At 41.6% G+C, this 25,884-nt stretch overlaps 1 protein-coding gene across 2 annotated transcripts in view; it reads left to right on the top strand.

Annotated features, from left to right (window-relative positions):
- Nucleotides 1–25,884, top strand: part of mvb12ba (multivesicular body subunit 12Ba) — an 83,465-nt gene that overhangs the window by 18,672 nt on the left and 38,909 nt on the right. For both annotated transcript variants that reach the window (XM_084324306.1, XM_084324305.1), the window contains exons 3-5: nucleotides 12,283–12,390; nucleotides 22,800–22,896; nucleotides 24,114–24,243. In XM_084324306.1, the coding sequence (XP_084180432.1) occupies nucleotides 12,283–12,390; nucleotides 22,800–22,896; nucleotides 24,114–24,243 (335 nt within the window). The remainder of the gene's footprint in view (nucleotides 1–12,282; nucleotides 12,391–22,799; nucleotides 22,897–24,113; nucleotides 24,244–25,884) is intronic.

The raw sequence follows: 25,884 nt of genomic DNA, 5'->3' as shown, positions 1-25,884 counted from the left end.
GTTTAAAAACTGGTACAACTTTAAATGTTACACAACTAAAAATGTCAGTGAAGCGGTTAGTGTCAAGTTTGTCTGCCGGTACGTACCAGCTAGTAGGGATGGGTACGAGTAATGGTTTCCCAGATCGAGTACTCGCTTGAATGACTCTAGTTGTGCTCGAGCAATTGTTTAGTGAAACACGTTTTTAGAACGCATCTTAACTCATTCAGGGCAGAGGCCTTTCCCCATCCTGTTCTAGCCAGGCCAGGTTTCCATTACATATTTTCACTCTGCGTCACCTTGTTTGTAGAGCTATATCTATATTCTATTATAGCTATGGATACAATACTATGGTCATTTGACAGTAACTATCTTCTGTCCAAGATGCAAAAAAGAATAAATTTTTTCATGAATACGTTTGCGCGTTCTGCTGTGGTGAATATAAGTATAATTTCGGAATGATCCGGGCTAATTCCTGGGAGGCTGGCTATAGGCCGCAACGCGAATTCTACTAAAAGCATTGGCGTTTCGTCTCTGGACAAGCTACTAATTCCAAATCAAATGTATATAATAGGTATTATGTTTCATCATGAATGCATGAAGGGGGGGGTGGGGGGGTCGTTTCTGATGCTTTGATTGCCAGTAACGGCAGTCGTTATTACCACAACACACGCCGATTAGCTGGATCGGTATGATAACATTGTTGGATCAAGCTGAAATTGACGTCAGATAGTCCTTACCTGTGGTCAGGGGTATTCCAAAAAGAATATTCCAATTGTTTGATCATCATCTGGTCCATCTGATGTCCATCTGGTCCACGACATAATCCAGCACAACATATCCATCGATTGTCCCGAAAACTATTCAATGCGATCGAGTGAAGCCCTAGGCCTCCCTGTACTAGAAAACTCTGCCCGGATCGGTTTAAACGTAACACCCGGTCTGGAACAAGGTTTACTGCACTCTCGATACTGCCTACTAGCAGGATCCGACCGGTACTGCACCCTCTGTGTCCCAGTATGCCTTTTAACGGCAACATACGGGTCTGTGACATTAAATATAATATTAAAATCGACTATCGAAAAACGTATATATACGTTAATGGCCCTTAACACAATCTCTGCCACGCAGTTTGAGCATCTTATAGTCTTATCTGCCAGCGCTGTAAGCCTATGGAGTCGCTCACCTTCTTTGCAGGGCTATAACTTTTTAAATATTATAGCTATATCGACATTATTATGGCCCATTCAACATTGGGTATATATCGTTCCGTATGTGGGAACGTTATATTTTTCCAGTCATACGTGTTAATACCATTGTGAATATAAGTATGTTTTTAGAGTGGTCTGCAGTCATTCCTAGAATGCGAGTTATAGGCCCTGATGCATATTATACATAATCGATTGGCGTTTCGTCCCTATACACCAGGGGTGGGCAATTATTTTTCCCAGGGGGCCGAATGAGCAACTGAAAATATGTTGGGGAGCCGGGCCAAAATTCCAAACTCAATTATGCATAATATTTTATTTCTATATAAAAAGCAGTAAATGGCATTGTTTTGACCCCTGGTAAGAGTGTATGTTATTATTTGGCAATTAAAAGGTGAGGTTAGCTTTCAAAAATATAATTTATTCAAATAGAATTTATTTCCAAAATGATAAACAAAATGTGAAACATTAATAACAAAGGGCATTTTAAGTTTCATATACTATTGAAACAAGGATTTTCTTAGCTTTCTAAAGACATCACATCATCTTATAGCAAAAATAAACAAGACATGTCACTGAACTGTGTAAAGAAAAGTGTCCCAGTTTTGTAGCCTTTTTTACTTTACATGCCTATATTAAACATTTAATGTTTTCAGAACTGTGCAAAAAAAAGAAAAAAATATATCAAGTGTCCCATTTCACTTGTTATATTTCCACATTTTAGTGTTCTTCAGTTCTTTTTTTTTCATTCAGTGTGAGAAATCCAGTCTCTGTTGAGCTTTAACAAGTCCATCAAAGTCAGGTTGCATGTCTGAGGTGGAGATGCGAAGCACAGCTGCCAGATGTTCATCAGTGAGAGAGGATCTGTACCTGGACTTGGTAAACGTCATGACTGAGAATGTCTGTTCACATATGTAGGTGGATCCAAAGAGAACCAACATCTTCTGAGCATGTCTCCTAAGCGTATATTGTGCGTGTGAACGTTGACATGAAAAAAATAAAAAATAAAAAAATTATTATCATGTAATCTTTCGCGGGCCGTACAATGCCCAGGTCTGCTATACACGCTACATTAACACATTCAAATGCATATGATCGGTATACATTATGCTCTATCATGCATGAAGGGGGGGGGTCGTTTATGATTCCTTGATTGTCAGTAGCGGCTTTCTTTAGTACGACATCATACGTTGATCAGATGGATTGCAATGAAATAAATGGACAATCGAGCTGGAATTAAGGTTAGATTCCTCTTACCTGTGGCCGATGAGTCTGGAGGAAAAATATTCCAATTATTTGATTTCCATCTGCTAGATCCGTTTTCCGTTTGTACGACGCAATAAACGCCGAAAGCATATTGATTCTTGCGTCTCGAAAGCGATCCAATGCACTAGAGTGTTTGTCTGGATCCACATAACAAGAGAGCTCTGCCCGGAACATATTCACAGATGCACAGAGCGCGCCCCATCCTGTTTAGAGTGGGTGCAACATCGCCCGAAATCCACCAGGCGGCGGTATTGAGCCGTTGCAATATCAGACAGAGTCCAGAGTCTCCCAGAGCCTTGCTGGATAAATTATGAATGGCAATAGCAAATAAAGGAAATAACGATCATAAAAACTAGTAAACTCGTTATTGGCGCAGAAGCAGTTAACACATTGGGTGCCATGCCTTTTTCGGGCCCCATCTATTCACTGCCACGCTTTAAAAGATAAGAGTCTGTCACCTTGTTTGTAGAGCTATAACTATATTCTATATTATAGCTATGGATACAATACTATGGTCATTTGACAGTGACTTTCTTCCGGTCAAGATGCAAAAAAGAGATAATTTTTCCATGCATACATTCGCGCGTTATACCGTGGTGAATATAAGTATGTTTTTAGATCGGTCTGGGGTAATTCCCGAAATGCTGAGGAATAGCCTTATGCCTGTATTATACTATAACCGTTGCCGTTTCTTGCCTGGACCCGCTATTATTCTCAAATCAAATCTATATCATAGGTATTATGTTTCATCATGAATGCATGAAAGGGGGGGGGGGTAGTTTTCTATGCTTTGATCGTCACCAACGGCATACGTTGTGGACTAACGTTACACACACACGTTCGGATCGAGGTGAAGACATGCTTGGATCAACGCAAGATTGATATCATATAGCCCTTACCTTGCCTAGGATGTACCCCAAAAAGAATATTCCAATTATCTGATCGCGATTCCAAGTATTGATGTCCATCGTGTCGCCAACATAATCCATCACACATCATGCATCGGGAGCATTTGATTCTTCTCAATCCGACCGTTATAACCGCTCCCCTTGCCCAAAAAAAACGACTCAGACATTAGATCGACGCACAGGCCAAGATACAAGGTTTCAAAGGGTGCTCGATACCGCCGTCTAGCTGGATGCGGCCGGTATTGCACTTTGCAACCTCAGACTCATTCTCTATGGTGACACCAGGCTCCCTGGATGGATAATGAATAAAAATATCGAAAAAAAGGAAAAACAATCCAAAAACGTATTAACACGTTTGGCACTCAACGGTTGGGGCCCAGAAACGTATTAACACGTGATTGGCACCCAATGTGTTAACCGTTGGCGCCCAATAACGTATGTAGACGTTGTTGGTCGTGAAAGAGTTAAAGAGCATGGCAGTGGCAATAACAACATATTGTGCAGAAACACTCGCACACTACCGATTTTATTATGTCTCACTCTTTGGAGGTAAATTACATTACCTCCACTCTGTCTGCAGCGGGTCTCTCCGTTGGTAACGGACTGTTTTCACTGATGATATGCATTAACACTTTGATCGCCATGGGTTAAATTCATAATTTACCATCCCTCGCCATCTCTATTTGTCTATGGAGAAGTTCCCCTTCTTTGCAGGGCTATAACTTTTTAAATTCTATTGCTAAATTGCCATTATTATGGCCCATTCAATGTCCTATATGTATTGTTCAGGGTGTAGCAACGTTAAACTTTTTCATTCACATATTCATACTAAAATATGGTCTAAAGTATAAGTATGTTTTTATCGTTTTCTGCAGCTTTCTTCAGAACGTGATTTATAGCCCTAAATGCATTATATTGATGATCAAATACAGTTTGGTAGGAATCTGTGCGAGATAAAAAATGTCAACTGGATGTGCTTCTAGGAGTTACTACATATCATCTGATGATGACCGGATGGGCGGGGGATCGTTTATAATTCCGTGGGGCAGCGTTAGATGATTCATCCAGAGTGGGTCATATGTTCATCATAGCAGTTTATATGGAACACGTTCGAATATAACGCTGAATCTTACCGTGGCTTCCTTGCGCCGCTGGCAGATGAGCATGGAACAGAATTGTTTCTATTATGGGATAGAGAAATGCCCGATCCATTTCCAGGTTGTATAATAGTATATACGTCCAAATCATGTTGTTTTTTCGAGTTATTTGCACCGATCGATGTTCACTGTGTCAAGACGGAGTCTCTGTAACGATAGCGAGTGCCCGGACCACATATGGATGAGCACTACCGGTTCAAAGGGTAATTTCCGGTTGGCGATCTGCCGATCGGCCACCAGATGGCGCTCTTGAACCGCTAGAGAGTTGAGTGGAGCTTTGCAGTGTGTCTCAGGGCTCCGGAGGGGAAATATGATTTCGATCACAGATTTTTGAATTATTGACATCAAAGACGAGTTACAGCGTCTTCGGCAGAATCAACATGGCTAGGAATGACGTCTAAACACGTCATCGGCGATCATAGTGTTAAGTATCGTGTATATTGCTGTGCATTGTTATGTCCGTGGAGCGATACATAATATCATCAGTAGTGTGTAGGGGTGGGACAATACATCGATCCAGATCGATATATCGATCTATTATCAATAATCAAATAGGATCGACGCAACGTAAAAAGATCGATTCATATTGCGATACTCTTATTTTGAAAATCCCCGCGAGTCATATCCGCCGGCGCCCAGTATTGTGAAACTCCGTGTATACATTACAGCAGTGTTTGCGTCTGCTCTAAAGCACTACAGAGCGTCTATTTTGCGAGCCGATATAAGTCTGTGCAGTTTTTCCCCGCAACGGGTCAAATGCATATAACAGGCGTTGCATCGTCGCCATTCCTTTATGCCAACGTCGCGTTAAATATCTAAATGAACGTCGCGTTGGCTGCTTAAAAGCTAAGCAGCTAACCGTGAGAGAGAACAGGAGAGTGAAGAGGGGACTTGGAAGGAGGAGGGGTGGGGGCTGTGGGGGACTGTGTGTGTGTGTGTGTGTGTGTGTGTGTGTGTGTGTGTGTGTGTGTGTGTGTGTGTGTGTGTGTGTGTGTGTGTGTGTGTGTGTGTGTGTGTGTGTGTGTGTGTGTGTGTGTGTGTGTGTGTGTGTGTGTGTGTGTGTGTGTGTGTGTGTGTGTGTGTGTGTGTGTGTGTCTGTGTGTGTGTTAAAGCTCAATATATAAAAACAAAAGTGAACAGGAGGTCTATTTGTATTAAAAACAATAGATTGTTTTTCATTTAAATGTCTGGAAGAGCTCAAAAATAAATACATCAATTGATATTTCCGTAGCCTTTTTTTAGTTGATCTGATTGTGTTAAATGGGCACATAATATCGCCTCATATCGATCGCAGGCACCTGAATTGAATCGTATCGTATCGTATCGTGGCAGACTTTGTGATATCGGCAAATATCGTATCGTTGTCCAAAGAATCGATATCGTATCGTATCGTGATGCAACTGATGATTCCCACCCCTAGTAGTGTGTGTGTGTGTGACTCAATATATTTTGTTATTGCTACTGCGCAATTTGCTATGTGCTTTAAGATGCGTACTAAAAATAGTTTTCCCTAAACAATTACTCGAGCACTACTCCTGTACCGTACTTTTCGCACTATAAGCCGCACCTGAATATAAGCTGCAGCAGCTAAATTGAATGATGTGTACATATATAAGCCGCACTGGACTATAAGCCGCAGGTGTTTTAATGTTTAATTACCATATGTAAGGGTTTGTGCACAGAGGGGATTGTCGGGAAAGAGATGGCTGTTTGAGGAAGCTCCCATTTATTAACATTTTTGTTTAAACGGGAACGATAGCCAGTTAGCCAGCGCCGGGTACAGTAGGTAGCAACGTTAGCTCTCATAACGATAGCCAGTTAGCAGCGCCGGGTACATTAGGTAGCAACGTTAGCTCTCATAATGATAGCCAGTTAGCAGCGCCGGGTACAGGAGGTAGCAACGTTAGCTCTCATAACGATAGCCAGTTAGCCAGCACTAGCCAGCACCTGCAAAATCGAGTGCCAAACTGATGATATCAGACGTTGATATCAGGAGCTATCAGCAGCTAGATAACATTAGACAACGCCTCATGTATAAATAAACTAAAGTGAATAGTTCGTTGACTGGGTCATTTTGTTTAATGCTTCAGTTATGTTTAAAGAGGAGCCCTGAGCTGCTCATACAGTAGACTCTTGCCCTAATGGTTTGTTGACGTGAGGCGGAGGAGGAGCGGCAAGGCGTGCACTGCTGCAGCAGATTTAGGAGTCTGATCTGACGGTCACAGAGCTGAGGGAGCGCGCCCAGTTAGCTGTAAAAATCCATAGATTAGCCGCACCATTATATAAGCCGCAGGGTCGAAAAATGGGGGGGAAAGCTTATAGTCCGAAAAGTATGGTAATTCATGCAAGTACTCGATCTGGGAGAACATTACTCATGCCCATCCCCATGGGTGCAGTCGTAATATCAGAAGTGCCTGTACTCTGTTTAAATGACGCCACGTGCACGCGCGCATACATGTTCCCTCGCGTGCGCACAGAACAGATGATTATTATGCATAAATAGTAGGAAACATGTTTGTATAGGAAATTACTAGTTTTAGTTTTTGTAAATATTGCCTTGAAATAGACTTGAGAAGCTAGCAGGATGTAGACTTCAATATATAAAGAAATTAAATTTCAACAGATATGGTTGAAAAACAAACAATGTTTTAAATGTAATTGTACATACAATATTGTAGTTACAATTTCTTTAATTTAATTAACTTAAACTAGAAAAGTAAATACAAACTACAAACGACGAGTCGAGTGAAAGTTGTGAACGCATTTTTGTGCACGCGCGTACTTCTGCTCAGAAAAGTGCTGGGATGGCATGGTATCGCGTGGCACCACCACTGCACCACTGCCCATCCCTACTAAATTCCTTCATGGGGCTCTTAGTCTGTACCATATAAATGGGAACTCGGCCATTGAGTGCATTCTTTTGTTGTCCTCAGCTTCCTTCTGCTGGATCTGCTTGATAATCTGCTGCTGAGTCTCGTGTGCAAAGGGGCCGGCGCTGTGTCTTCAAGAGTTTTCCATTACGTCTCAGTAGTAGTGATGTTGACTTTTCTTTAATGATTTCCGTTTCCTCCAAACCTGCTTCCGCCTCCTCCTCTTTGAGACTAGCAGAATGAATATCATCCATTGTAATCCCAGCATTGCTCCACCAGAGCTTTCAGCTACAATGGGATTTGGGCATCTCTCCTCTACGTCAATTCAATTCAATTAAAAAACTTTATTAGTCCCCCAAGGGGCAATTTAAGGCATGAATACGGCAAACAGCTGCACATCCATAGACAGAACAGGGGACAAGAGACAAGAGACATGACACTGTTAGAACAGGATCCTTAAATTGTTGATCTGTCAAGTCTAATAAATAAATTCGGTCAGTACAAAAAAAGTGCACTTTCGTCAAACATTTTTAAATCAAGGGTCAAAGGGTGCATATTAGTGAACTGACCATTCCTTGTACTGTAGCCATTCACCAGTCGAATGGCCTCTGGAACAAAACAAAACGTCCTTCTGTTTGTTTTACAGGCAGGCTGTCTAAAGCGCTTTCCTGATGGCAGCAAGTCAAAACACACATGAAGGACATGTGTGGAGTCACAAATGATCGTATGTGCTTTCTTGAGCACTGTTAAACTGTACTAGGGATCTTTGTGTTTTGCAGATAATTTTTTAGCTAATGTTGACAACACAGAGCTCAGCACTTGCTACAACTCTGCAGATACCACAGACACTGTGCGACAGACATGGGCTTGTTCCTGCTTCTTTCCAATTTCACTTAATCTTAACCTCAGGTTTCATATAGGGCTGTCAGTTTATCGCGTTAATTAGATTAATTAATTACACAGCAAATTATCGCGTTATGGAAATTAACTCAAAATTAATTACAAAAAAAAAGTGTTATTTTTATTTTTGTATGTCTTTTTTTTATCTCATTCATTCCATAAGAACGTAGAATACACATTTACAGACTTTTTTTATATGGTCCATTTGCACGTTCTTGGTATCTGATTCTAGGGACATCTATGAATCTCAGGGAATGTATTCCCAGTGTCAGAAATACTGTGTCTGTTACTATTCATGCTTTTATCTCAAGCCGGCTTGACTATTGTAATGCATGTTCACTGGTCTTCCCAAAGCAACCATTGGGAAGCTTCAGCGTATCCAAAACTCTGCAGCTCGATTACTAACTCGTACAAAGAGAAGAGAACATATCACTCCAGTCCTAGCCACTCTGCACTGGCTGTGAATAACACTATGCTCAAATTGACCAGACCTGAAAAATCTAAGCAAATTAATAGATGGAAGATGATTAAACAGAAGGTTTTGTAGATACAGTACTGAATTCTGCCATCCGGACACATGCAATTTGAAATATGATTATAGAATATAGAATATCAGGCATAAAATGGTTATGTGATTAAAATGTGATTAATTAGATTAATTAATTACAAATCCTGTAATTAATTCGATTAATTTTTTTAATCGCCTGACAGCACTAGTTTCATATCTTTGTTTTGGTCTTAGTATTTAGAATTTTGACTGTTTTCATAAAGGAATGGAACAGTTTGTTGGCATTTATTAACTCATTGGACGCCACGAATTAGCCTCATCCTGTAGTAGCTACCGCCACTGCTGTAAACGGTGGGAGTCGCTCACCTTGTTTGCAGGGCTATAACTATTAAAATATTATAGCTATATATGCAATACCATTTGGCCCACGCCATAACCCCCCACAGCATAATTAATCGTGCATCCCGAAAGCGATTCAATGCGATCGGGTGAAGATCTTGATCCACATTACTAGAAAACTCCGCCCGGATGACTTTCAATGATACACAGAGTCATACACAGAGTTACAAAGGAAGTGCGACATCGGCCGCATACCACCAGGCGGCGGTATTGGACCGTTGCGATCTCAGACACATTGCCACACAGTACCACAGCCTTCCTGGATGATTTACGAATAAAAGAAATAACGATCATAATAACTAGTATACTCGTTGTTGGCGTCCAATGATTGGCAGCCAATAGCGAGTATACTCATTGATGGCGGGGAATGAGTTAAACACACTAGGGCTGACCTTCGAATTTTTTTTTTGGAATTCGAAGCTTCGGGGCCGAGATTCGATTTTTATTCGAAGCCTCGAGATAAAAAAATATATATGGCATATTTTTTAATTTAATTCTTTTAATTTTTTTTTATGTTGTGGGACTTGTACAGCACTTTGTTCAACTTCGTCAGTGCTGTAAAGTTTAAACCTAGACAAACGAAACACTGCTTTCATGAAATATTGTAAGCCGTCATTTGAGGCTTTATAAAAGCAGCACCATGAACACATCTGTCAGTGCCGAGTCCGACCTCATCTTAAATAACAAACAGCATTGCTTGTTGTAGTTAACAAAGAGAGGCAGAGTTGATTTTGCAAAAAATATTCGAAGCCCACGCCCATCGAACGAAGCTTCGAAGTATTTAAGACAGCCCTAAAACACACAGAGCAGACATGTGACACATCACATTTCTTATGGGGCATGCTCTTCCTAATCCGTATCAAAGCTCAGTGACTCCTGAACTATGACTGCACACACAGACACACGCGTTTTCCGATGCTGCGATCATACAAACGCATGTTTTATGATGGAGTTTTGGTAAAGTAGACGTAAAATAGACGTTACCTTTGTTTTAGAGGTACTCCATTTCTCACTTCGAGTCCAACTGTGTCTTGAATCAGAACAGGATCAATACATATAACGTTAGGAAACGCACCTTATCGTCCATAATCATCATCCATATAATCCATTTAGTCTTTTTCATAATATCCAATAGTTCACTCTAGGCGATCGCCATTGTCGTCCTGCTCACAGCTGCTCGCAACCTACTAGTAGAGTGAGTCCCTAGTTGTTTGGGGGCTGGGGCCACCCACACTAAGCTGGCCCATATGCATGTTCATAAGGTAGGCGATACTGCCACATGGCGGGATCCAATCGTCATTGCAATTTCAAGGTCTCAGATGAGGCACAAAGGTCCGCGCGAGTGTTTAGAATAAAAAAAAAGGGATATATAGGGCGGGTATAGGTATGGGCAGCAGTAGAAATACATAAATATAGGCAATACAATTAGATCTGAACATAAAAATATGAGAGAGAAATAAACTGTAAACAATATAATTAACTCTGAATAGAAAAATAAACAGTGTAAACAAAGGTGCAGATGAGGGTCTGTATGGTTATATTATTGGCGGCTTGGCTCATGTTCTATGCCTTTCCAACGTGAGTGACTTCACACACAGCTGTTCCCTCTCAGTGCTACTCTTTGTTTGCCTTCTGTGCCACGGAGCAGTTCCCACCGCGACGTCAAAGCAGAGTGCTCCCCGCCGTCTTTCAACTGTCTCTTGGTCGGGTGGAGAGAGGGCCCCCCCTCGCTGGTTTACCCACTGTGACCTCTTGACATGTCAGGGATCGGCGGTGTGTTCACTGATGTCCTACAGAAACCAGGCGGCGGTGCCATGGCGGGCGGCGGTGTCATCACTGAGCCTGGCATCACTGCCGTTGCCATGGAGCGGCAGAAGAGTGCTCTGTGTGTGTGGGCGGGGCGGCGTGGGTTGGCCGGGACACAGCCGGGACACAGTCGTTCCCAGGAGTCCATTCTTGGTTAAAACCAGAAAAGACAAGAGGCTTATTTGAGAAGTGGTCCGGCGCTGCCTTGGTATTCCTCATGTGATTCTGAGGTCCAGTGCTGCCTTGGTATTCCTCATGTGATTCTGAGGTCCAGTGCTGTCTTGGTATTCCTCATGTGATTCTGAGGTCCAGCGCTGTCTTGGTATTCCTCATGTGATTCTGAGGTCCAGTGCTGCCTTGGTATTCCTCATGTGATTCTGAGGTCCAGCGCTGCCTTGGTATTCCTCATGTGATTCTGAGGTCCAGCGCTGTCTTGGTATTCCTCATGTGATTCTGAGGTCCAGTGCTGTCTTGGTATTCCTCATGTGATTCTGAGGTCCAGCGCTGTCTTGGTATTCCTCATGTGATTCTGAGGTCCAGTGCTGTCTTGGTATTCCTCATGTGATTCTGAGGTCCAGCGCTGCCTTGGTATTCCTCATGTGATTCTGAGGTCCAGCGCTGCCTTGGTATTCCTCATGTGATTCTGAGGTCCAGCGCTGCCTTGGTATTCCTCATGTGATTCTGAGGTCCAGTGCTGTCTTGGTATTCCTCATGTGATTCTGAGGTCCAGTGATGTCTTGGTATTCCTCATGTGTTTCTGAGGTCCAGCGCTGCCTTGGTATTCCTCATGTGATTCTGAGGTCCAGCGCTGCCTTGGTATTCCTCATGTGATTCTGAGGTCCAGCGCTGCCTTGGTATTCCTCATGTGATTCTGAGGTCCAGTGATGTCTTGGTATTCCTCATGTGTTTCTGAGGTCCAGTGATGCCTTGGTATTCCTCATGTGATTCTGAGGTCCAGCGCTGCCTTGGTATTCCTCATGTGATTCTGAGGTCCAGCGCTGCCTTGATATGCCCATATTATCCCCACGTAATTTCTATTTGCATATGATAATTCAATGTCACTGTTGTTGTTGAGTAGTGAAATTGGCCTGGAGTTTTGTCTCCGGCCACCAAGATGTCTTTGCAGCCTTTCACGATAGAGCCACGAACCGAAAACCAGACCCAGTCTCGGTTGCACCGTGAGACTAAAAGTGAATCCGTGACCTTGACGTCGCAGTCCTCTGAGCGCCTTGTTGATTTTTCCAGTTTGATGACTGTTCCTCCCACTTCCTCTGCCCCCAGGTTTCCACGACGACAGACGGCCTGGATGCCGACCTTTGGAAAGATGGCCTCTTCAAATCCAAGGTGACGCGATACCTCTGCTTCACACGGGTGTTCTCCAAAGAAAATGTAAGTCCTCAGCAAACCCTTACCCTTCAATGAGAGTGAGAGAGAGAGCGAGAGAGAGAACATGATGCTTCCACTAACATCTTCAGAGAGAGAGAGAGGGTGGGGCACGAAAGAATGTCACGATTGATCAAATGACAGACATAATTTTTTGCGGTTGATCGTCTGAATCTATGCCCCACCCACAGCATTATCATATTGGTTGAAATGTGGAGAATGAAACAAACAACACTCCCTACCGTGAGTAAATGAGAGATGTGGAAAAGCCAGAAGCTCCACAGAGCAGCATGGATTAATTTACCTTCACTTGATTGACACAACATCTCAAAGATTATTTTTTCCAAAGAAAGAGGAGCCAAAGGTACAAGCAGGGGAGGAAATTAGGCCACTTTACTCGCCAAATGCGAGTATTTTTTACGTTTGGCGAGTGATTCATGAAGACCACTCGCCAGTCTGGCGAGTTGACAGTGCCACGAGAGCACTGCACAAGACCCGCGGACATATATAACGTTTAATAAAAGTTCCCGCAGTACTGGCCAACCCGCGGACATATATAATGTTTAATAAAAGTTCCCGCAGTACTGGCCAACCCGCGGACATAATGTTTAATAAAAGTTCCTGCAGTACTGGCCAACCCGCGGACATATATAATGTTTAATAAAAGTTCCTGCAGTACTGGCCAACCCGCGGAAATATAGAATGTTGAATAAAAGTCCCGTGGTACTGGCCATCAGTCAAGGAAGCACTCGCAAACAGATAACGTTAAACACAGAAGATGGAAAACAGACAGACTGAGCAACGGGGAACTGCATCCAACCCTAGTACAACTCTCGAGTCCAAGGCAAGGACACATTTAAATTACAGAGGTGTATGTTAGTCTATTGCGCACCGGACTACGACGTAAGGTTAGACATTTTATTTCATGCTCAAAAGCCCCTGGCTTGCACATCGCAGTCACGAAAGGGGCTAGCTAAGCTCAACCAGTGCACAACAGCAGACCAACCCAACTGACGTTACCACAACACTTGAGGTACTTCACAGCACTGTCGTAAGGCCACCGTGCCGTCTTAAAGGCACAGTGAACACTCGGATGCATAGATATATATAGATATCTATGCTCGGATGCATACACAACATTGACGTGGCTTGACAACCGAGGTTCAAAGTTAACTTGATTGACTGATTGAAAACTTTATTAACAGATTGCAGAATGGGTACAATACAGTACGGCTCAATACACACAATTGTTAAGGGGATGCAGACCAGAGAAAGACTTTCGTCTTGTTTACATCAGGGTCCCCCATTTTCAATTCATCATAACATATGACATACAGATAGACAGTACTGCTACATCTATACATTTCACATCTATCTATCTATACACTTCACAACATACTTCGGTTTTTTTCTTTCACTGCCCAACCCAGCATCTTTCACTGCCCAGTTCAGCCCAACCCAGTCCAGAATAGATCCCTCTTTCATGTTAATATGTGTTATGCTAATATTGTGAAGAGTAGAGACTGTTATTAATGTTTTATGCTAATAAATATTTTAAAGAGTAGAGACACGGCGTGATTATTACTATGATTGAAAATCAATTTAGACGAAGACATACAAAGAAGTAATTATCACAATTAGCGATTTTTTTTTGGCTGGTAAAAAATCAGTTTGTCTGGTAAAAAAAATCAGATACTCGCCAGTTGGCTGGTAAGCCAAAAAGTTAGTTTCCTCCCCTGGTACAAGTAAGAAGAGCTGTCAAAAGTTCACAATTCACTGTAACATTACATTAGTTTCTATCTCTGCCTCATCTTTTCCCCCCCTTGCTCATACACACACACATCCTAAATACAGCTGTCTAGATGTAATGTTATTTAATTAACAATATCCTGCGCAAATATTTGACAACGTACCGACACACAATAATGGGCTGATGACTTAAAAACACTACTGAACACACAGAGAGGAAACAAGTATCTATCTTCTTGTCTCTCTCTGGAGAAAACCGTAAGCGAATTTCCCAAAATGTTGGCGTGTTCCTTTAATGTTAGCAATCCATTATTATTTGACTGTGCCAGACCAAAAAAATATATACTTTTGAGATTTACCATCTCATGACATGAAGTCAACAGGTGGTAAATTAAAACATGATTTCCACTGCTGCGATGGCTTTCAAATGTAGACAGACTAAAACATTATTTCCCCCCATTCACCCCTCTTTTAATCTTCTCTCCTGCTGTGCTCCGTTGTAACGCACGTAACGTAGTAAATTCACATTGGTAGTGTCCACAATGAGTTTCCACTGCATTGTGTTGCACATTCCTGTTGCGGAAGGACCAATATTATGACAAAAGAGTCTGCAGGGAACATCTGTTCATTTAACCGTGATAAAAAAGATCTGATCAGAGAATGTTGTCCTTCATGTTCTAGCGGAGTTAACTTAATGAGACACTGGAATGCCTGATTGAGACCTTTTTATGCATCACTGTGGTCTCAGCTTGCATTTCTGACAACTTTCTAAAGGCAGAACAAAGCAGGAAGCCGGACCAGCACTCTCAGGTTTAGAAATGTTTTATCGCAGCCGGATACAGACATGTTTCAGAACAAGTGTTCCTTCTTCAGTGTTAATGGTTAGCTAGCCATTAACACTGAAGAAGGAACACTTGTTCTGAAACATGTCTGTATCCGGCTGCGATTAAATTTGTCTAAACCTGAGAGTGCTGGTCCGGCTTCCTGCTTTGTTCTACTTATATCTTCGGGATTGCAGCACCCAGTGTCAACTATTGTGAGCGCGGTCTAACTTGACTTTAACTTTCTAAAGGCAGGCATTTACCAATTAATTTAAGATGCAAACCAAAGTGGGCCAATACCATAAACTATAGAACCAGATAGTTATACACATAAACAGGGCCAACCATACCACAAATTACAGTAGTCATAATAGCTCTTGTTTTTTTCAGTGGATGTCATGCCTACTGTCAGTGAAGGAAAACTGAACAAATTATAGAAATATTATGAATAAGTAACTAAGGAAAGAAGAAATGGGTAACATAACTTCTGAAGATAAGTTAAGATAAGATAAGAGATGTGAAAGGGAGTGTGATTAACTAACTGGAGCATCCAGTCTCCAGTCAAAGGTCAGGCTCCTCCAGGGACCCTCATGCATTGTTGTTATTGTTAAAATATTCCATGTTTTACAAAGTATTCTATTAAAGGGGCTATGCATTATAAATGTCATTTTTCAGTCTCTAGCATTATATTATAGTAATAGGAGTTCGTATCAATGTGTTTTAGGGTCTAAATACCATATTGGCGGATTGCTCCGATTCAGCCCAGCCCCTCTCGTCCTCTAGTAAATCGGGTCATTTTGATTTGAAGGCCTGAGTCACGTCACTGGGCGCTGTGGGTAGCGCACAGTGATGCGATTGGCTCTGTGGTTGGAGCTAATGCCCGCCCCCATTCAACCTCGAATAGAGTGGTACACTACCTAGAAACAGGAGTGCAGTCACTTGCATATCTTCCACGATGAGCAAACCCCGCAGAACATGTTCTGTTCCTGGCTGTAAAGCTACTAATACGTCTTTGCACGCTTTTTCCGTGGATGCCGAACTTCGCCAGCAATGGAACAAGTTCGTTTTTTGGGGACCCTCCTAGTTCTGTCGCAACGTCTCATACTCGGGTTTGTACTGCACATTTTTCCACCGAAGACGTTGTCAATCAAGGTCTTTTTGATGCTGGCGTGGCATCCTGGATGGTGCTAAACAAAGGAGTTGTACCTACTATTCGGGACCCGACACAAGTAGTAAGTAGATATGTCGTAATTAGCCAGCTAACTAACTAACTGTTGCTAGCTACGTTCACTGTGTGTGTGTGGGGGGGAACCTTGGGGGGTGGGGTGAGGTATGTTATCATCAATACAATCTAACGTTACTGTGTGTGTTCGACGGTGGGGTATATAATTAATTTGTTGATGCTGGGGTGGCATCCTGGATGGTGCTAAACAAAAGAGTTGTACCTACTATTTGGGACGCGAACGAAGTACACTGTATATAACTGCTGCTCTTTATAAAGTAACGTTATAGCAAACTATTGAAGCAAGCTAGTCATAATTAAAAACTGCTCAATAAAAAAACGCAACTAGTCAGAGGTAAACAAGGTAACGTTACTTATAGCAAGCTATCGAAGCAAAAGCTGGCTGATCGATCAAGTAAGTAACGTTATTTCGGCAAGCCATTATACTAACGGTGTAATCAACTTACCAATCGGAAACTATTTACAAGCCTCGCTGTTGTTTGGGGGGTGGGTGAGTACAATCTAACGTTAGTGTGTGTGTTCGACGGGACGCGACAGAAGTACACTGTATATAACTGCTGCTCTTTATAAAGTAACATTTTGGCAAACTATTGAAGCAAGCTAGTCATAATTAAAAACTGCTCAATAAAAAAACACAACTAGTCAGAGGTAAACAAGGTAACGTTACTTATAGCAAGCTATCGAAGCAAAAGCTGGCTGATCGATCAAGTAAGTAACGTTATTTCGGCAAGCCATTATACTAACGGTGTAATCAACTTACCAATCGGAAACTATTTGCAAGCCTCGCTGTTGCAAATCGACTTCTTCTTCTTCTGAATCATACTGTGGGTCGCTCTCTGGATCCCAAACATAATGTACAGCCATGATTGTTGATTGTTATTAATGCTGTTAGTTAGTCAAATCGGTATATGTTTTGCATGTCGAAATAAAAACACCTGAGACCTGAGAGGGAAGGATGGGGAGATGGGCGGAGCTATTTGGTGGGTGGCTGTCACTCAAAGCATTCTGCTAGTATGGGTGGAGCCAAGCCAATAACAGCTTGAAATCTTGGAGATGAAAAATGCTGGTTTTGAGTACAAGATTAGAAATATAAAACAATGATTATTTTTGGAATAAACCTTACAGATGTGTTACATAGACTCACAGGAATTGTGTAAAGTTGCCCAAATAGTGCTAGGAATAGCAATGCATAGCCCCTTTAAACACTGTTCATTTAAAGGCAGGTTTGTGTTATTATAATAATACTACTAATAATACTGCAACTGAATTTCAACCCCAAATATTGACTGCCTCTTTGATAACTAATAATCAGTATCGGGATTAGCCCTGAAAAAATAACATATTGGTCCATACCTAATCGTTTTATTGGTAATGGTAGATAAGCTCTTCTAGCCGGTTTTATGCCCATACGATTTGATTAGTTTATATGGACTTTGTTTCTGCATCAGGCGCTTCCTTGCTACTACTATTTCCATGGCCTAGGAAAGTTGATTCAATATTTATGAACATGATCTACTCTCTCCCAAAGCCAGAAACGAGAGTAGTAGACTCAAACTTGTGATGTCATCCTGTCTGGAAGTCTGGAGCTGACAATGGATGGTCATAAACAGTGAACAAGAATGTTTGTTTTGGGCTTTATTTTATAGCAGTGTTCTCAGTTCTAAAACAGAAAATGGACCCATATGCACAGAACATTCCCCTTGGTGGTCTGTGTCGCCTCTACCATCTTTCCAGTTCATTGTCCATCAAGCAACTTCAGACTGTATACCTGATGATCACAAATCTTACGTTTTTTAGCACTCTATTTTTTGGAATTGTTGAGTTGTTTGTGTTGACTCATATTTTCTTTTTGTCTTGGACCATAATAATAATAATAATAATAATAATAATAATAATAATAATAATAATAATAATAATAATAATAATAATAATAATAATAATAATAAACTTTATTTGTATAGCACCTTTCATACAGAAACTGCAGCTCAAAGTCCTTCACAACAGAAAAAGATATAAAGTGCAGACATAAAATCAAAAAAAAATTTACATTAGGATCTAACATCCCAACAGGCCACCTTGTTTATGGTTTGATTCAGTTTTAGGGATATTAATTCAGTAATTGGGACAATTAGTTACTTTTAGCATGATTACTGGAAAAGCATGCATACTCTGAAATGAATAGAAGGGCTAACAACAGCCCTCCAATTTTCAATTTAACCACATCAAGTTTGAATATTTAACATTTCAAATCAAATCAAATCAAATTTATTTATAAGGCCCGACAACACACGTTAATGTCCCCATGGGCCGTACAGGTCTTCTTTAAACAAGTCAAGAAGAAAACATAACAATAAGTCAAGAACAGAACAAGAACACCATAAGGTCCAAAAAAATTAAGATAAATGCAAATAAATGAAAGAATTTGACCAGGTTTTAATATTGACAGTCCTACTCCCACGTGCTTCGTTCTGCGTCATAATTCATGCAGAGCTTTCTCCAGCATTTTCCAACAATACGGTGCTGCTGAGTCAATTAGGCGGTGGTTACTGTAATTTCCTGCAACTTAAAAAACATTTGAAATAAAATGGCAAACACAGGGGGGTAAGTTCCAACTAAGTAATTTATATAATACAGTGTATACGGTTGCACAATAGTTTAAAGTTGAACATGAAAACACACATACACAGTGGAACAGAGAAACTGAGGACAGAGCAATCACGTATTAGACAATGCCACGCCTGTTTCTAAGCTGGCCCCAAGCTTTCACTGTTGCTGCACCCCTATAAAAAATGTTGGGGGGGAAGCCTTGTGTCGTGTGAATTAAGTTTGGTTGGTGGATGTTTCGCTTGAATTCCTCGTCAGAATTTTTTTTTCTTTAACGTCAATCATATGGTTACAACCCTGGAACCAACTATTGAAATCTCTGCCATTGTGTCCTCCAGTTGTCTGGCTCATCACCAAGGCTGATTCATCTCTCGCTGGGTGTGTTCCTCCACACAACAGGCCTCTGTAGTGAGAAACTGTAAACAGCAGGTGTGTGACTCACCGGCTTGTGGGAGAGAGATGGTGATGTCATCAGAGAAAACACCTTGTTTCACCGACAGAGAGACGCCCTGCTTTGTATTTAAAGGGGGCGTTCGGCATTTTGGACCCTTAACTCATTCATGGCCACGCCCTTTTCCTCATCTGCACTGACTAGCGCCAGCTTTTCTTGAAAATGTTCACGATATTTCACAATCTTTGCGGAGCTATTGTATATTCTATTCTATGGAGACAATAGTATCGCTCATTTGACAGACACTATTTCTAGTCCAACATATAAAAAAAATAGTTTGTAGTTTATTACACGCTAAACATCGCCCATTTCCAAAACAATTCAGTCTTTTTCCATAGATCGCGAGATAGGACGCATTATATGCAATAAGCCCAAATCGTTCTGGTTGATTCCCTGAAATCCCAAATACTCTCAAATCAAAGGTATATACCATGTACATATGTACCTTCACAAAATCATCAAGGGGGTGGGGGGGGGGGGGGGGGGGGGGTAGTCTTAGGCTGAGGTTAGACTAGTGTATTCCTGGCGTTTTTTTATACGTTTTTGACGACGTATCATGTCCTATCTACACAGAAACGCGTTTTTTGGCGTTTTTTTGTGGATACGGCTGAAACGCAAAATTGTGTTTGCGTTTGGAGATACGCAAAAAAAACGCCAGGAATACAGCGTGTAGTCAGCACGGAGCAGTTGTTGCGAAAACGCCCATGCGCAGTAGATACCATCTGCGTGCCCTGGTGTGTACAGTGTGTGTGTTTGGGAGTGGGACAGAGCTCCGTGTCCCAAATAGCTTCAGCTACCATGTGTTGTCAAGTTATTGTTATAAGGACCCCAGTCCAAGCTACAACAGTCTGCATTCCCTTAACAATTGTTTGTATTGAGCCGTATTGTATTGTATTGTACCCATATGCAATATGTTAAATAAAGTTTACATCCATTCATTCTGCTAGCATTACCGATTGGATGAACTGGCTAACGTGAGCTATCAGGATTCAGACCCTGTTAGCTCAGAGTTCCTCTTTCAACTTAACAAGCATTAAACAAAATGGCCCAGTCATCTATTCACCTTTGTTTAATACACACAGCGTTGTCTCTAATGTTATCTAACTACTGATAGCTCGCGATATCATCAGTTTTGATGCTGGCTAAGTAGCGTGAGCTAACGTTAGCTTCTAGCCACAATGCTATATTATTCGAAGATGATACGAAAGGTGTAACCTCAGCCTTAGTCTTACCCCGAAAATCCAATTGTTAGAAAAAGCTTGGTTTATGTCCGGTAAAGTAAGCCACTGTGATCGTTACAGAAACATGTTTCAGGTTCGGTAAAATAGACATAGGGGCTCCTTACCTTAGCCAGGAGGTACTCCAAAAAGAATAATTCCAATGATCCCATTGGCGATCACGATTACTCGTTTATATGTAATTACATGTGTTTACGGGACACATGTGTTTAGGTTTTGAGGCGAGCAGATCTGCTAGCGATTGCTTTGCAAGAGCTCCTCCCCTTCAGAGCGAGTCTAGATAGTCTAGTTCATTTCAATGTCTCTCCTGATTCCTTTCTATCAGAGTTCAAAAGGTACTGCCACCTGGTGAGATTCGATCGGCATTGCAATTCCAGCGTAGGCAAATGAGCCAGGGACGGCTAGAATGATCCGGATGATGGTTTAGAACGGGGATCAGAGGAAAAAGATCAAAAGCGTATTATTACGTGTGTGGCGCTCAAGCGTTGGCGGTGAAACACGTAATATTACATGTTTGGCCATCAAAGAGATAAGATAAGATATTCCTTTATTGATCCCCTTGGAGAAATTCTATTCTATTTTCTATTTATCAACGATGCTGTCAATCGGTAAGAGTCCTTTCCCATGTCTCATTCACCTATTAGACTACTGCCTGGAGTCGGTTGAATACGCTCATCTCGTGAACCCAAACTGAATGTTGCTTTTGGAATGGAAGCGGACATGTCCGGTTAGCCTAGGCATTGTCCAACTAACACCTCTCCCGAAGGCTAACCGGTCATGTCCGCTTCCATTCATTGTGCTAAGCTAGGCTAACATGCAGCCAGATAGCTTTCTACTGAATGCACAGAGAGGAAACTGGTATCTATCTTCTTGTCTCTCTGGAAAAGACGGTAAGCAAATTTCCCAAAATGTTCGCGAGTTCTTTTAAGTCATCAGCCCATTATTGTGTGTCGGTACGTTGTGAAATATATGCGCAGGATATTGTTAAATAACTTTACATCTACGGACAGCTGTGTGTGTATGAGCAAGGGGGGGGAAGATGGGGAAGACCGAGAAACTAACATAACGTGAGTTGTTAACTTTTGGCAGCTCTTCTTGTACCTTTGGCTCCTCTTTCTTTGGAAAAAATGATTCTGTCATAACTCACTGTGTGCAGTTATCTTGTCTGCCAGAAAGCTTGGATCCTCTCCATTCGCTCCCGTCCCAAACTACTCTTCTCTGACAACCCTTGGATGATGACAGTCACAACTCCGTCAAATAACATCCCCTCAAATATTGAAAGAGAGAGACGTTTGTGTTAATATGTGGTTGTTATCATTAATGTAGAATGACAGAATTGTGCGCAACGATATCATAGTTTCATCACGATACGATACCAATACCATAATATTGAATCATCGCCGCCCATCCCTCGTCTGAATCTGACGCTTTTCAAATATGGTAAACTAACCATAACCGCCTCCAGCGTGTGGGAAGTGAAATGACAATGAAAGTAGAGCTGAGTCAATACGCCACTGCCGAGCGAAGGTAATCCCAGGCAACACAATCTCTCATCCATCCCCCCGAGAGAACCCCGGTTCCCACCCAGGCAAACATACCCATGTAGCAAACAATTACACCCTGACCCTCTTCTTCTTCTTCTCTCTCTCTCTCTCTCTCTCTCTCCATGTCTGTCCATCACGGGGGTGGCGACGGAAGAGGGGAGGAGGGGGGGTTTAACGTCCGTTCAGCTTGGCGGCACGTTGAGGTGTGACCAGATGTGACAGTTCCATCAACAAAAGCTATTTTGTCTGCCAATCAATAGGGCCGGCGGTGTAATTATCTCTGACAAAAACAGATACTGTGAAATTAACCGCTGGAGTGTGGACGACCAGGGGGGGGGGGGGGGGGGGGGGGGGAGTATGGGAGTTAGCTGGTGATTTATCACCCCTCCCCTCCCTCTGTGTGTGTGTGTGTGTGTGGGGGGGGGGTAGAGGAGATCCCACTCTCTCTGTCATCGAAGGCCCTTGTCTTGTCTTTCTTTTTAGCCAACACTATTAGCAGCACATGTGCAGCTGTGCACCAGACTTTCTACCGCTGACTATCATGGCATTGGAATGAAGCGTCGCGGGAGCTCAGCCCCATGCTGATGTGGATGTGGTTTCGTCTTTTCTGGTCTTCCTTACCCTAAACCACCTCTCTCTCTCTCTCTCTCTTTCATTCTTTCTTACTATCTGTCTCTCTCTCATATCTATCTGTGTCTCTCTTTCTTTCTGTCTCTCGCTTTCTTTCCTCATTCCCCCCCCCCCCCCATCTCTCTCTCTGTATAGAGCCATTTAGGTAATGTTCTTGTGGACATGAAGCTGATTGACATCAAGGACACCCTACCAGTAGGCTTCATTCCCATCCAGGAGACGGTGGACACGCGTAAGTAGTTTTATCCCAACACATCAAACACTGTCCCAGGGCGGCACCAACACTGGTGTCAGATACACAAGCCGGTATTGGTCTGATACCAGGCTAAAATAGAGTAAATGTGTCTTATCAGTCTGATACCAGGCTAAAATAGAGTAAATGTGTCTCATCAGTCTGATACCAGGCTAAAATAGTATTAGTCTAAGTCTAATAATGTTCAGTAAAACTGATGGTCTAATTCTATACTTTTAAGTAAAAGTGACGGATTAGATCGGTACTTGGTATCAGCCGATACTGAATGTTTAGAACCTGGCGGTGAAAAGGTGGTATTTTCGGTGTCTGTTTGTGGGCGAGGTTCTAAACCTACGTCAAGAACCTAGTTCCAAGATCCGGTACCCAAAGGCCCAAAGAGGTATCGCACAACACAGAGTTGACAAATTTCCATTTCACCAGTTCATCTTTGTCAGCTAACGTGTTCATATTTAACTGATTAATGTAATGTTAGCATCATTAATCGTCTGTAGTGTGGTAGTGAAAGGGTTAACCTTCTATATTTGGAGTCTCACACTGATTTTATTAAGTCTTGCTCCCTGGACATAACAATGCACAGCAATATAATGTTTAATGTGTATTGTCAGTTACCATTTGTATTAATTAGGTCTCTGCTCATGGAACAGCAACGTGGGCACAATGCACGAACATGAAGCGCTATTTTTATCTTTTAGAAAACGCTAAGTCAGCTTTCAACGCAAAACAAAGTTTTCGCGGTACCGTTAAGTGTACTATCCATAAAATCCTCCTTACGCTCTCATGCGCCACAGCTTCCAGTGTTGTCTTCCTGCAACAACTCATACCTTGTGGGAGTTGGATTTCAGAGTGAAATTTCTGTTTCAGGCACTTTTGGTGGTTCAATTTATTATGTATTTATTTTTTAAATGGAGCACCCTCAAAACACCACTGGATATACTATGTACTACTGTGTATATTCACAATTGCTCACAAAAAAAGGTAACTTGATTTGTCGCTGCTAGCTTTTTATAGATAAAGTCTGGAAATCTCACCAAGTTGTCAATAATGAGTCTAAAGCTGGTCATAACACTGTAACCTCATTGCCATTTTATTTATTATTTAGAAGCGGTAACATGAGGCCATGTAGTGATCCCTCTCCTTCCCTCTGTCTCTCTCCTCTCTGTCTCTCTCTCTGTCTCTCTCTCTCTGACCACACACAGAGGAGCAGGCCTTCAGGAAGCGGCGTCTGTGTATCAAGTTCATCCCGAGAGACTCTACAGAAGCAGCGATCTGTGACATCCGTATCCTGGGCCGGTCCAAGCAGGCCCCACCGCAGTACACCTTCATAGGGTGAGCAGCTACACTGATGTCCTGGACATACGCTCATCTGGGCCTATACTCAATTTATACCTACCTACTGCTTTCACTGTCTACAACTGCCCTACATTGTAATAGTAAGCATAACTACCTACCTCATACTATAGTCTACTAGAGCTGTCCCCAAGCCTGTTTTTGGGAATCGAACATTCGCCAGGGTTTTTGCAAAAAAAAATCTCCTAAATACTTTGTCTGGTTCAGTACAGTCGACTCTTAGCGCACATTTACTGACTACATACTGGTCACGGGAGGCTTCAATAACGTTTGGACGATAATCCATTTTGTGAATACATTTGTTGAAACAACATCTTTGTTGGCCGACGGCTCCTGCTATCTTAACGTTAAGCTAAAGCCAGCATAGCTTAATTAACGTGCATAACTTAGGTCTGTGTAACGTTAAGTAACTTGTGTTCCGCTGGGAAAGCATCAGTATCATTGCATACACTTGGTTTAATCCAAACGTCCATTCGGAAACGTTGTATTATGAAATAAGATGGGTGAGTGTGAGTCACTAAATTCTCTCTTTTTTCCATGATTGATTCATTTCCTGACATGACGGTGACCCCATCTCACTAGCCTGTGTTGTTGTGACCTGTGTTCGCGCGTGACTTTCGAATTATTGTAAACACAACATGGTACTGTGATATTCTGGTATATATCTCATTCTGATATATATTTTTCGTGTAAAATAATAAAGAAAAAAAATTAATGAAACTGACGAACGAAGGTTCGAACATTTGGGCTCAGCCCTATAGTCTACCCATATAACTGTATGATAGCATGTACAATAGTGCTGTATATATTGTATATATAATACATTTATATTTACTGCATATATATATATCCACATCTGTCTGAATATACCTGCATATAGGCCTCAGGGCACTTGAAAATGGAGGGGTGAAAATGTGTTTTTAGAAATATCTAAATATCAGTTTTACATGTGTTGCTACTAATGGTGAGTACATTACAGTTATCATGCAGGCGTGCTATATTTTTGTAGTTAACTAACATTATCATATATATCACAATATCAGTTACATTGTATTCTGCTGTCATAATCACAAAATCTGATGACTTGCCTCATCTGTTTGTACAGCAGAGGGCATAGTGAGCATTTGTATGCAATAGATTTGCTTGATGTAGCGTTACAATGTCAACTTGTGACATATTGTCCCATCCCTAAATCATCAATATATTTGATCATATATATATATATATATATATATTAGAGGTGGGCATAGATTAATTTTTTTAATCTAGATTAATCTATCTGCAATCCTGGATTTAATCTAGATTAATCTAGATTAAAATGGCTCAAAAAGAAAAACCTGCCGAAGGCATTCAAAATATGTGTGTTCTACCCAAATAATGACCAGAAGTAAGTCCTTACTTTTTCTTTCCTCCTTATGTTTCTCAGGCCAGGTGGCCCATTACACCATGAGCCCATCTCCCGTTTCCAAAATGCATTACAGACTGTTTGAAAAAGCTGTTTTGCTATGATAATTGGTAATGAAATATCAAAATAATGTTCAATAAGATGTACTTGTGTTTAATAAGTTGTTTTATTCAGAAGTTAACACAAATAAATAATATTACCAGTACAGTACAGTA

Source organism: Notolepis coatsorum (assembly GCF_963971535.1).
Source record: "Notolepis coatsorum genome assembly, chromosome: 11".
Lineage (NCBI taxonomy): Eukaryota > Metazoa > Chordata > Actinopteri > Aulopiformes > Paralepididae > Notolepis > Notolepis coatsorum.
This window is presented reverse-complemented; position numbering and strand designations above follow the sequence as displayed.